The following is a 12376-nucleotide window of genomic DNA, read 5'->3' on the forward strand; positions in this document are numbered from 1 at the left end:
CACATAAACCGCTCCCACACAAGCCCCACCCACATAAACCCCGCCCACACACCCCGCCCACACAAGCCCCACCGAAGCCGCGCCCACATAAACCCCTCCCACACAAGCCCCACCCACACAAGCCCCACCCACACCCCGCCCACACAAGCCCCACCGAAGCCCCGCCCACACAAGCCCCTCCCACACAAGCCCCACCCCCTCATCCCCCTGTGCGCCCCCCACCTTTGACCCACCACCTCCCTCATCCCACCCCCACCCTTCCCCACACACACACATGGGGAGGGGAGGGATGGGATGAGGGGGTGATGGGTCATTGGGGGCGCACCTACCCTCCCTTCATGTTTTGATCCTCTTCTTGTAATTCAGAATCAAGTAATTGTATACAAAACAAATATAATTTATTAATATTGAAAATATTAAATATTCATTTGCGAGAATGTATAATCTTTCCCAGCAATCTTCTCCAGATGTCTTGTGATTTCGAAACTCAGACACCATATTCTGTTTTGAAACAAAAAGTGGATAATAATTACATGGTAATATGAGTAAGCCTCGTTGACCACTGAATTAACACACCAGGAGGCCGACTCAGCCTGTCATCCTTTCAAGGTCAATAAAATTAATTCCAGTGTACTGACAAAACCGCGTTCAAACTAATAATGCAACCAACATTAGACGACATTCTAAAGAGAGAGTGATATTAATAATAATTCAGAAATATTTACCTCCAGAAAATCATGTGTTGTACAAGATTGCTTCAACAGCTGATGTTGTGCGATAGTGCTGAAAAAAAAAAAATAAATAAGTCAAGGGTATAGATGAAGAGACAGACAGACAGGGAAAGCAACACACACACACACACACACACACACACACACACACACACACACACACACACACACGCACACACGCACACACGCACGCACACACGCACACACGCACACACACACACACACACACACACACACATAGACACACGTGTCTCACCATTGGTTTAATTCATTCGAGATCAGAGACCAGTCATTATAAATCATTGATCTCTTCAATAAGAGCAGAGAGAGGTAGGTAGGAAGACAGACAGAGAGAGAGACACACACACACACACACACACACACACGTGTCTCACCATTGGTTTAATTCCTTCGAGATGATAGGACGTGATAAGACTTCGTGCCACTCATTGAAAATGTCTTTCAATTCTCTTCTAAAATCATTGATCTCTTCAATAAGAGTATTAATTTCATGAACCACGTCGTGATACGTAAACTCAATTTCTTCCAATGCCCTGTCAGGGAAAAAAAAAAATATATATATATATATATATATCAGAATTATCATGATTTAATTAATAATCATTTGCTTCATCGTTCAAAGAGAAAACCAAACAAACTTACCAACTCTGTTGTAAGCTTTTGCCTTCATCGGAAGAGAGATCATCCATGTCTCAGTTGTAAAAATGAAAATCCCGTCTGGCAGAAACTTTGTCTGGTGAATCACTTATAAGGCTACAATGAGGAAATTCCCTAAACATTGGGTGCGGCCACAGGAAATGACAGCTTGGAAAATAACTAGGCGATTGTATGAATCATTTACAAAACATACTTAAAATGGTTTTGATTCAAATGTTTTCAGTTCGTGTTCTGAGATAAAATATAAACACGAGACCTTGTCTCACAGAATAGTTCCTATTTTTTCACAGCATGACTGTCTAAAACCACACAGCACGACCGTGTCAAAAAACACTTCCTCATTTTCACGGCATGAACTGAAAACATTTGAAACAAAACTTTTTTATGGCGTGGTTTATACACAAAAATGATTTGCAACTCGGGCGGTGGTCAGATGAGATCATAAAGAGAAGTTTATCATTTCGTAATGGCACAAAAGGGGTATCTTAAAAAATATAAAGATTCAAATGTTTTGTTTGTCAATATTTTAGATGGGGATTATTGTGCAAAGAAAATTAAACTATTGAAGGAATTTGAGAATGAACAAATCTTTATAGGTTCAATGAGTGAGCTGATCAACCTCCAGGTTAAAGGGGAGACAAATAAATATACCTTGGGATAGCCTGGTTATATATATACAAAGCCTGGTGTTGGCTTAGTGGTTAGGGTGGCGGCTTGGGATCCCAGTGTCCCGAGTTCGAATCCCGCTCAGCTGCTGAATTAACACCAGGGGGTTGACTCAGCCTGTCATCCTTCCGAGGTCGGCGAAATGAGTACCAGTATACTGGTCCCGGTGTATGCCCCGGTTAGAATAGGTGTACCATATCCCTGTGTTGTAAGAGGCGTCCAGGAAGGGCATCCGACCATAAAACATTGCCTCACAAAAAGCCAAACCCCTGCACAGCAGGGAAAAACGGATAAAAAGGGGGTTTATTTTTAGGGGAAAAAAAAAGGGAATCGCTGAAAATCCCCCATTCATTTACATGGGGAAAAGTGAGCTAGAACCAGTATATTCACCCTACTCACATGCTTATGACACTCCGTCGCTCATCCTTCCCATCCTAACCCTCTCCACCCACACTCAATATTTGGCCCGACGTAACCCCACATGGTTGTGTGAGGTAAGGGAGGAGCCACTCCCACACTCCATTCTGATTTTCTCCTCAGTTCTTCTGGTCTCTTCTTCCATGAATGAACAATGACCATGTCTTTTGTCCAAGTAAGTCTAAGAGGAATACATACTTGTGGAAAGTTTGCTCTTAAATAAGTGTTTGACGATTGCTTGTGTGTGTGTGTGTGTGTGTGTGTGTGTGTTTTGGGGGTGGAGCAATAAATTAAAAAAAAATAAATAAATTGTATTGCAAAATGGAATTTTGTCGAGCCGAGCGAGTGGAACATTTTTTGTGGGCGTTTATTTTTGTCATGAATTTTAAAGATCATTCGAAATAAAAATTAAATAATGTTTATGTCCTTGGTGAAGCTGCTGCATATTTCAGTCATGATCCCTGTGTGCTCTGAGTGCAATGCCGTCTACCACAAAACTCCGATTTAACGATAGATATCATTATCTTCCTATTTTTTCCAATGTTTGCTGCAGCTTCATGGGAGAATGTTGCATCGATCTGTTTAGATGGATCGGTGTGCGTTTGATATGCTTTTAGTTTAACCATGGACATCCTATAATAGTCACATGTCAAATGTAATTTGAGGTCAACAAGAGCATCTTTCCAATTTTGGAAAGGTTCACTTATCACTTTATTTTGGTGGCGATGTGCAGTGTCTGGGAAAAGACAAAGACAACAGGGCAAGGCAATAAAAACCATCACCTGCTTTGGAATACAACATGAAATCAAACATTTTGAACCAGTCACAACAGAATCTTTTCATGGATCCAGATTATTTATGCTTATCATTGTAAAGTTTGGTTGAAAATGGAAATTTAATGTCTGGTTCCCTGTTAATAATCAGATTCAACTTAAGATCATCAGTTGCATAGAAAGGATAATATCTTATGTATGATCAAATTTGGAGTTTGTTCAAGCTGAACATTCATATCCACTTCAGTGTCTATCACACGTACATTTGTCTATTCTTTGCTCTGTCCTGTAATCCTGTTATGTTTTCATCAACTTCCGTAATCTGGTTGTTTTCTTGAAGTTCTGGCTTGTGTTCACATCTGTCTTTTCAAAAAACTTATTTGGCTGTTCTTTGCTCTGTCCTGTTATGTTATGTTTTCATCAACATTTTCAATAACTTCAATTTCTGTAACCACAGATTGATGCTCCCTTCCCCCAATCTTCAAAGCCCCCTTGGTGTTTACTTCTGTCAAATAAATTTTCAAATACTCCGAAACATTCAAGTCATTTATTAAAAACAAACATATCGACATGGGGAATTTTAAGGAGAAGTTCAGCAACACAATCTTCCTCCAAAATTCTGATTTTACATGGAAACTTTAAATTCTAAAATAGTATTTAGTGAGACAAGGTCTGTTCATCCTCCAGACATGCTGACACCACAGCTGAGATGTTGAGGGTTCAAGGGAGAGATCATTTACAGCTTCGTTGCAGCCATCTGGAGGTCAGCTTAATGTTGAAGGGACATGGAATATTTATGACCTAAAGGTTGACAGGAATTTTTACATAATATTCATGGATCAGAGGGGGTGAGATAATCCAACGATATTTTGATAATCCTCGACACGGAATGACATGTAGCCCTTTGGGTGCGAGAATGGATCACACATGGCTCCTTGTTCCGGAGGTCAGAAGGTCAGCTCGAATTGAAAAGGCGAGGGAACGATTTATAATCTGAAGCTGACAAGTGTAAAATACATCTGGATATCACCTCAAGCAAAAATTCCATTGAAGCTAGAATGGTGCTTTCAACCAGACATTGAGATGCCATACAATTGTGTGTATATACATACATATATATACATATATATACATATATATATATATATATATATATATATACATACATATATATACATATATATACATATATATATATATATATATATATATATATATATGAGAATCTCCTAATAAGCAGAATAAAATCAAATAGGTAATTTGATTATACTGAATAATGATTAAAGATTATTTGGAATGCCAATCTGTTTTGGGGAACAAGGAGCACTTTTTACAAAGCAGAATGATCCTCTTCCAGTACAAAAGAGACATAAGGTCATTTAAAATGCAAATATATATATATATATATATAAATATATAAATAAATATATATATATAAATAAATATATATATATAAATAAATATATATATATAAATAAATATATATATATAAATAAATATATATATATATAAATATATATATATATATATATATATATATATAAATATATAAATATATATATATATATATATATATATATATATATATATATATATATATATATATATATATATATATATATATATATATATTGAAAGATACATGTTCAAGCACATAAATGTAATAATCATCATGTTGTATTTGAGTACAATTCCCATTAAAGGGTTATAACAATAGATTATGCTATATACCAAAAACATTTAATTTTTGAAGTTAATTAACAATCAAGTTCAATTAGCAACATTTTTATTTTTGCGTTATTTAATTTTTAGCACCCTCAAACCCATTATGCTAATTTTTGGAGAAATTTGCATCAACACTTCCCTTGCACACAAGTCTGACAACAAAAGGAAAGCCCAATTAGGTTGTTCTCTTATAATGGGCTAAGTGGATAACATTAATTCATTTGAATAAGTTATTTAATTGTTTATCATTTCAGAAACTTTATGATCCATGTTCAGATTTTGATTAAAAATAAATAATTAAACATCCATAGGATGGGATAAGAACTTTGGATCTCTTGTATACTAAGAAAAGGTTATATTACGTTACAACAGTCTGTGCTCTTTCGTCAATGCTGAATAGTTCACGATGACGATAAAGGACCAAACCAACAAAAATATATATATATATATATATATATATATATATATATATATATATATATATATATATATATATATATATATATATATATATATATATATATATATATATATATATATATATATATATATATATATATATATATATATATCACCAACAAGGCTACAGGCCCAATCACAATCATAACAGACTGAGAAGGCTACACCAGTTAGTTGTTGGAGTTACAAAACCAAATTGTAACAGTTTATTTATTACCGCCTTTCTGCATGCAAACCATGGTCCTTTAAATGGCTTTTTTGAAGAAGAAGAAAAAAAAAAAAAAAAAAAAAAAAAAAAAAAACTGAACACACCTCTGAATTTTTTGCCCTTTTTGACAAGCCACAGTTTTTATGCTGCTGCTGTTTAAATTGGGATTTAAAATGACAAACTATACCGAAAATACTGTACCTAATTGATAGCCATCTGTTTCAACAATATTTAGGTACTAGCAGATCCTAATGTTTGGCATAATGTATTGGTACACTTCAAAAATGTAAACATAATTAACCACTCCAGAATTTTCTTTAATGTAATAGTTTTTGATTTTACGTTTAAATTTTTTGTAACGCTATGCAATATTAAGCAGACTTACCTACCTTGTTATACATTGCCTTTAGAGTGGAAATTTTTAGAACAATTCACTGCACGAGACCCTGAAACGAACACACACACACACACACACACACACACACACACACACACACACACACACACACACACACACACACACACACACACACACACACACACACACACACACACACACAACATTAAAAAGGGGGTTTTTGAGAGATGGTGACAGTTTTAGACAGAAACAGTGGGGAGGGTAGATGACATTTTTCTGCACACAAGACGATGCAATTCTAATCTCAATTAAATATCCTCACGCTTTTGCAAATACATTTAATACAGGAAACAAACTTATCCTATGCAAAATGTAGCCCCTAAAAATCATTCCCACAACACTATATATATAAATATGACAGACAGAGACAGAATTAACAAAATCATTATTACAAACACAAAAGTGGGCCCAAGTGTTACAATTTTATTATAAACAATGCTCAAATTCTTCAGCACCTCAAAGATGGCAGTCTGAAATAATAGATAAAAAAGGTACAATGGAATCAGACTGTCAGATAAAATATCAGAACATACAGCATTCTAGTTTTACAAAACACAAGCAACATCTCCTTCAAACCTGGTGTATAAAAATTAAATACCATTATACAAAAGTGTAAACCCAAAAGCCACTCTGCTCCCACCCTATGTGACAAAATGTAACCGTGATAACCAATGTGTGATTTTTATACACTTGTTCAATATGAGCGAATGCAAACTTTATTTATTTTATTTTATTTGAGCACTTATCTCGTCTGACCGCAAACCAACAGCTGTCCATCATAGGAAGAGGTTCAAAAAAGTATTGACCTTTCAGGATTCACCCTGAAGCAGAGGTCGATATTGAACTGAATCAATTCTTTTAGTTCTTGAGTTCAAACAGGGACAATTGCATCTGCAGAAGTAACAAAAAATATATATATATATATATATATATATAGTTGAGCCACTTACAACTTTGGCATGGCCTGTACATAAGCAGCACAAGAGAGCATGTTGGTAAATGTTTTTGAAAACATACAGAATTTTCTTCACAGGATTTGGGCGGCATGGCCTTTTCACAGATACGAGCACATTACCCGGAGAGTGGTTGTTTCACCCCCCCCTTTCTCCCCCAGTGATGTACACACAAACATATACACATGAAGGTCGATACTTTGAGACATGGGAGGGCTCCATTCCACCTTCTGAAACCAGAATATGGAGAGAGTAATGAAAGACACACACAAAGAGTATACTTACATATGCAATTCTGACAACTCAACAAAAAAGAAAAAAAAAAAGCATCAGCCTCCCTCTCCAAACCCCAAGTCTTCACCCTTCCCCTCCCATCCCTGAGGTATTGATTCCCTCCCCACAGTGAAGCCATTAACCCCACTGAAAATCCCCAAAAGTTGTCCCATCTTTACCCTCCTCCCACTCATAAAAGCAAATGGGAATTTCCACGTCGAAACAGCGGAATATGCTACACTTTCTGCTCCCCTATCATGCTATCGCAGATTTCACAGTTGCCTGTTAAACTCGAATTTTCAAAAGAAAATAATCGGAAATAATAGGAGGATCTGCACAACCTCTGCAGTAAAAGAACGGCTTGAGAGAAAGGATTCTAAAACATAAATTCCTAGGGTTCCTGAATTGGCAGACAAAGTATAGAAACTGTGGGTGGTGTCAGGCAAACTGTCCAACTAATGGAGGGCAATTTGCATGCATGTATGCACAGGACAGGTCATTTTAGAGTATAAATCATTTCATTAGACATCCTGCATGCCAATTTACAATGGAAGTTCACCTTGCTCATCAAAAAATAAAATAAATTTATTTTAAAAGGTAACAACAAATAAATAATAACAAAAATAATAATAAAAAATTACCACCTCGACCACCATCTCCCGCACACAGGAAAAAAAAAAATCATCCCATGCCTCCTCGTACCCCTGCATCGATGCAACTCGCCACTAAACAGAGGTATGCTGCACGGCTCGGGTTACTCGGACCTCGTGATGTGGGGACAAGCCAAGCACGTTAACAGCACCAACCGCATCTTGCCAAGGATGCCCCGAATGGGCACGTGGGATTGATACGACCCTCGTCCAGTCGCCAGGACAGGCTGTGAGGGACGGGGGTCGCGGGGAGGGTACGGGAATTCGGTGCGGGGCCATGTCACGCCGGATGTGCGAATGAGCACCAGGAGCCTGGCAGGGCGGGGCTAGGACCGTGGTTGCCAAATAGGGAAGCGCTATTCGGGTCACGGTGCGTTGCCACCCCACCCTTCGCCTGGGGCTTATAAAAGGCAGATTGCGATGCCGCCCACCCTCTTCTTTTTTCGCCTGCCTGCCTCGCCCTCTTCTTCACCGCTCGTCGTTGCATCTACACTCGGGGTTAGTGTGCGACAGACGTTCTTCTGGGACCAGTGTGGAGCACACGTTTCCACACGCCCCGGAAAAGTGATTAAGCAAGAGATGACGCGCTGACTTGAGGTGGGAATGCTCAAGCGGAGCATCCCACAGAGGTACACGCCACACTCAGACCTATACGCGACTAGGCTAGGAATCTTTTGCCTCACGCATATATATCTCTATCTCTATCTCTCATCCCCTTTGGACGCACAAAAGAGCATTCATTACAGATTTGCAATCACAGTTTTCTCTGGCACACCACACCTTAGACACCAGTATTTCTCCCACCTACCTCCCCCAAAGAATACTGGGTTGCGTTGGTCAGCCGACCGTGCCAGGTATTACGAAGCTGTTTGTGCTTGTCTGCTCTCTTTCTTTCTGGCTATCTGATCGTGTGTGTGTGTGTGTGTGTGTGTGTGTGTGTGTGTGTGTGTGTGTGTGTGCGTGTGCGTGTGCGTGTGCGTGTGTGTGCGTGTGATAGTGCCTGTCAAGCACAAATTAAGATGGTAGAAGTTCTCGCAGGACAAGTCTGCTCAGTGTCTGCTTTTGTAAATTGCTTGCCTTTTGTCACACCCCATGAATTCCTTTCTCTCCCTGATGTACATAATAATAAACCCCATACCTTTCCTCGCTTAATTGTAAATAAATGGTTTGTGTAGAAATGTTTCCAGCTCGTTTGTCATTTCCTTCATTGGTCCAGCATGGGTCATTTCCTAGCCGAGCCAGGACGTTATCCCAATGATCTGTTTTTCTAGCCAGTACATCCTTGGGCAAGCCAAGCCCAAGGACGCAAGGCAAATCAAAAATATATAATCTATACACTCAGCTGCATTTGATCCGGTAAGGTGATCTGGTTTGTACAAGGCCTACCGAGGGCATCCCCTGGTAATTAGATCACGTGACCATAAGGTAAATCGGTATTCATTAGACAGAGGAGCCTAAGTCACGTGGTCGAGTTATTGGCATTCACGGTCGATTAGCGACCCGCCGCGTCACCGAGTTATTTGTGTGAGATTGTCTGCAATTCCGAAGAGTCTGGTGGGAACCCGAGGTAGCTCCCCCCCCCCCCCGCCTCGTGGTTTTCTCGCTCCCAACCCTGGGTCCACAACAATATAATACTCAATGGAAATACAAGATGCCAATTAAGGGGGGAAAAAAAAAAAAGTTCTGCACATCCTGTCAATGCTACATTGCCATCCCAGCATGAGAGAGCAAACCACAACACTTGATGATGCCATGTACAACAGTCAAGCACACTAAAAGGAGGAGGAGATTAGGACCATACTCTTTGCAGAGCGTTGGTGCTGCTAAAGCAGTCTCCTTGGCTATTGAGCACAATCCTGGATGGGTCGCCACTCCGACACAGAATATCAGCATGCTGGCACTCATTTCGCCGACCTCGGAAGGATGACAGGCAGACTTAACCCCACCTGGTATTAATTCAACAGCTGAGCGGGATGTGAACTCAGGATCCTGGGATCCAAAGCCCGCAACCCTAACCATTAAGCCAACACCAGGTACAAGGTGAGCAGATAACATTCAAAAATCATTTTTTTTTTTCAAGACTTAATTAACTGTAGATTCCAGTGTCCTTAAAGTAAAGCAAGAGAACAAGCTACAAAAGTAAAAAATAAAAAAATAAAAACTGTCTTGCCAAAAGGTGACCACATGTGACTTATTTAAGGTCACACTGAGGTGAACAGAGCTGCTATCCACCAGGAGCGACTCCTTGAGGAATATCTGCTGACGAGAGATTCCGATGAGAATCGTTCTACAGAGTAACCATGAAAAATATGCGTTTGCCTCATAACGACACCAAATGACGTCATAATGTCTCAAGCTTGACATATCCAGAAAGCACTCATCGAGGTGTTCAATTTTGAGGTACTACACGATATGGTTCCTAAAACTTGAAAATTTGACCTTGGGGTCAAATGTTTGACCTCAGGCACTAACCATGAAGGCCAAGGTCGATCGCCACCAAAAATTAATCAGCTGAGCGCCAGACCATGAACTATATTCCCATGAAGTTTGAAGATGATCCAATCAAAAAATAAGGGTTTCGTCGACTCCACTGATTTGCGACAAAGTGACCTTGAAAATTTTATGTGCTGAAAGGGACCTCTATACGACTCTGATATGCGAAGTTACAAAAATTTCCAATGATAACTGTGCTCTGCAGAGTGATTTATACTTGATTACAGACAAACAAAAAAATAAATAAATAAATAATAAAACATACAAGCTGACTAACATATCTTGCAAAAACTTCGTTTTGGCAAGATAATAAAAGGAAACACGATTATCCATGATCGAGAGATGAGATGAGATGAGAGAAGAACAGAATGACCGCACTGTGGTCACAACCTGCAACAAAATCCGGTAATGGGCCGATTTGGAAACACATTTACTGTGCTACTAAAAGATTAACACGACACCTCTCATCCACGTCAACCTCCGCCACGATTATATTAGAACGAACCGATTCGTCAAACGATTATACTGTATATCACAATATCTCAAAAGGTTATGAACAGATTCGGACAAAATTTGGTGGAGAGGTTGGGTGTTTGTCAAGGAAGAATCAATTCAATTTTGGTGAAGATCTGAATCTGGATCCGAGAATTTTTTTTTTTGCAATTCCTCACCAATTGAGAGATGGGGGCAAAAACAATATATATATATATATATATATATATATATATATATATATATATATATATATATATATATATATATATATATATATATATATATATATATATATATATATATATACATATACATCATGATATTTCAAAAAGTTTTGGACGAGTTGGTTAAGTGACAACAACAAGCCAATTCGATTTTGCTTCAGGTCCAGATCCAGTTCTAGCCAATCAGTGGGATACAAAATATAATAAATAAAAATATAAAATAATGTTCAGCCTGGTGGAGGTATGTGCTCGACAGAGTGCCGTTTCCAATTCGCTGTGTCCTCATTATCAAAAGAAGTGTTTTATAACAAAACAGGTTTATCAACATGAGCATGACGAATTAAAAGGATATTAGTATATGATGGCACAAATCCTCAATAATGGAGTAGTCACTGCCACATGAAGTGTGAAATTCAATTTGCCACTTCGCAAAAATGATGCTAAGACAGTTGGAAGGATAAATGCTTGACAAGCAACAGCACTAAATCAGGATGAACCACCTAATCTGTTGCAAGGAGTTGTTTTAACTTATATGGATAATGTCTGAGTGTTATTTAGAGCACTTTGTGAGAGGTGAGAGGTAAATGTATACGTCTGTATTCTTTGGATGATGAACATCGAGACACATTATTGGCATCGCGAAAAGAAACAACAATTATATTTGAAGTGTTATAACACAATGCAAGAAGGTAAAAATTGAGTACATTATCTGCAGGACAGTGGAGATTCGATGAACCCAGTAAAAAGTGATCAATACATGAAGCCAGTGATGAATTCCAACCATTTACATAATAATTAATATAATACAAAAAAATCCTGAAGGAAGAGCGAATGAATTGACAGTGGGGCAAGTCGAACACAGGTGAGGCTGCAATGACGCCCCCTGCTGGCACAATTTATGAATCACCTTTTAATGGTTCATCTCATCACTATTGTCCTCATCATCATGTTCCCCAATTTTTACCTTCACACATTGTGCTGTGACACTTTAATGGACTTGTTGACCACAAAATGTGGGAGAAGTGGGAATATTAGACATTTTTTTCTCTTTACAGGAGGAAGGCTCATGGATGATCAAGTTGGAATGAACAATGGGACAAACCTCAAAGGAATAAACGAACAGGGAAAATGGAAAAGGGAGGAGGGTAAGAAAAACTGAAACTAGCAAGCAAGATAGTTGGGTTAACTAGCAAGTAAGTTGATTTCAGTTTCC

The 12376-nt window shown here is 38.5% G+C and overlaps 1 protein-coding gene and 1 long non-coding RNA gene across 14 annotated transcripts in view; both read right to left on the minus strand.

Annotated features, from left to right (window-relative positions):
- LOC147026221 (solute carrier family 2, facilitated glucose transporter member 12-like) overlaps positions 1-12376 on the minus strand; it is a 78121-nt gene that overhangs the window by 40456 nt on the left and 25289 nt on the right. For 2 of the 13 annotated variants that reach the window (XR_015058164.1, XR_015058168.1), the window contains exons 9-11: positions 6882-6966; positions 6047-6103; positions 3799-4264 (exon numbers count right to left, since the gene is read on the minus strand). The exons of 1 other annotated variant lie outside the window; for it this stretch is intronic. Coding sequence is in view for 6 of the 12 variants with exons in the window: in XM_085881407.1 (XP_085737533.1) it covers positions 6885-6966 (82 nt within the window). In the remaining 6 variants the exon portion in view is untranslated. 10 more of the 13 variants (XR_015058166.1, XR_015058167.1, XR_015058165.1 and 7 more) reach the window with 10 other exon arrangements.
- Positions 343-2760, minus strand: LOC147026222 (uncharacterized). The gene is made up of 3 exons (XR_015058170.1): positions 1127-2760; positions 726-783; positions 343-501 (listed from the first exon to the last, which is right to left on the minus strand). It is a non-coding gene; the product is annotated as an uncharacterized LOC147026222 (long non-coding RNA).

The sequence above is a fragment of the Eptatretus burgeri genome, chromosome 5, assembly GCF_056783735.1.
Source record: "Eptatretus burgeri isolate ZD-2024b chromosome 5, Ebu_testis_v1, whole genome shotgun sequence".
Classification (NCBI taxonomy): domain Eukaryota; kingdom Metazoa; phylum Chordata; class Myxini; order Myxiniformes; family Myxinidae; genus Eptatretus; species Eptatretus burgeri.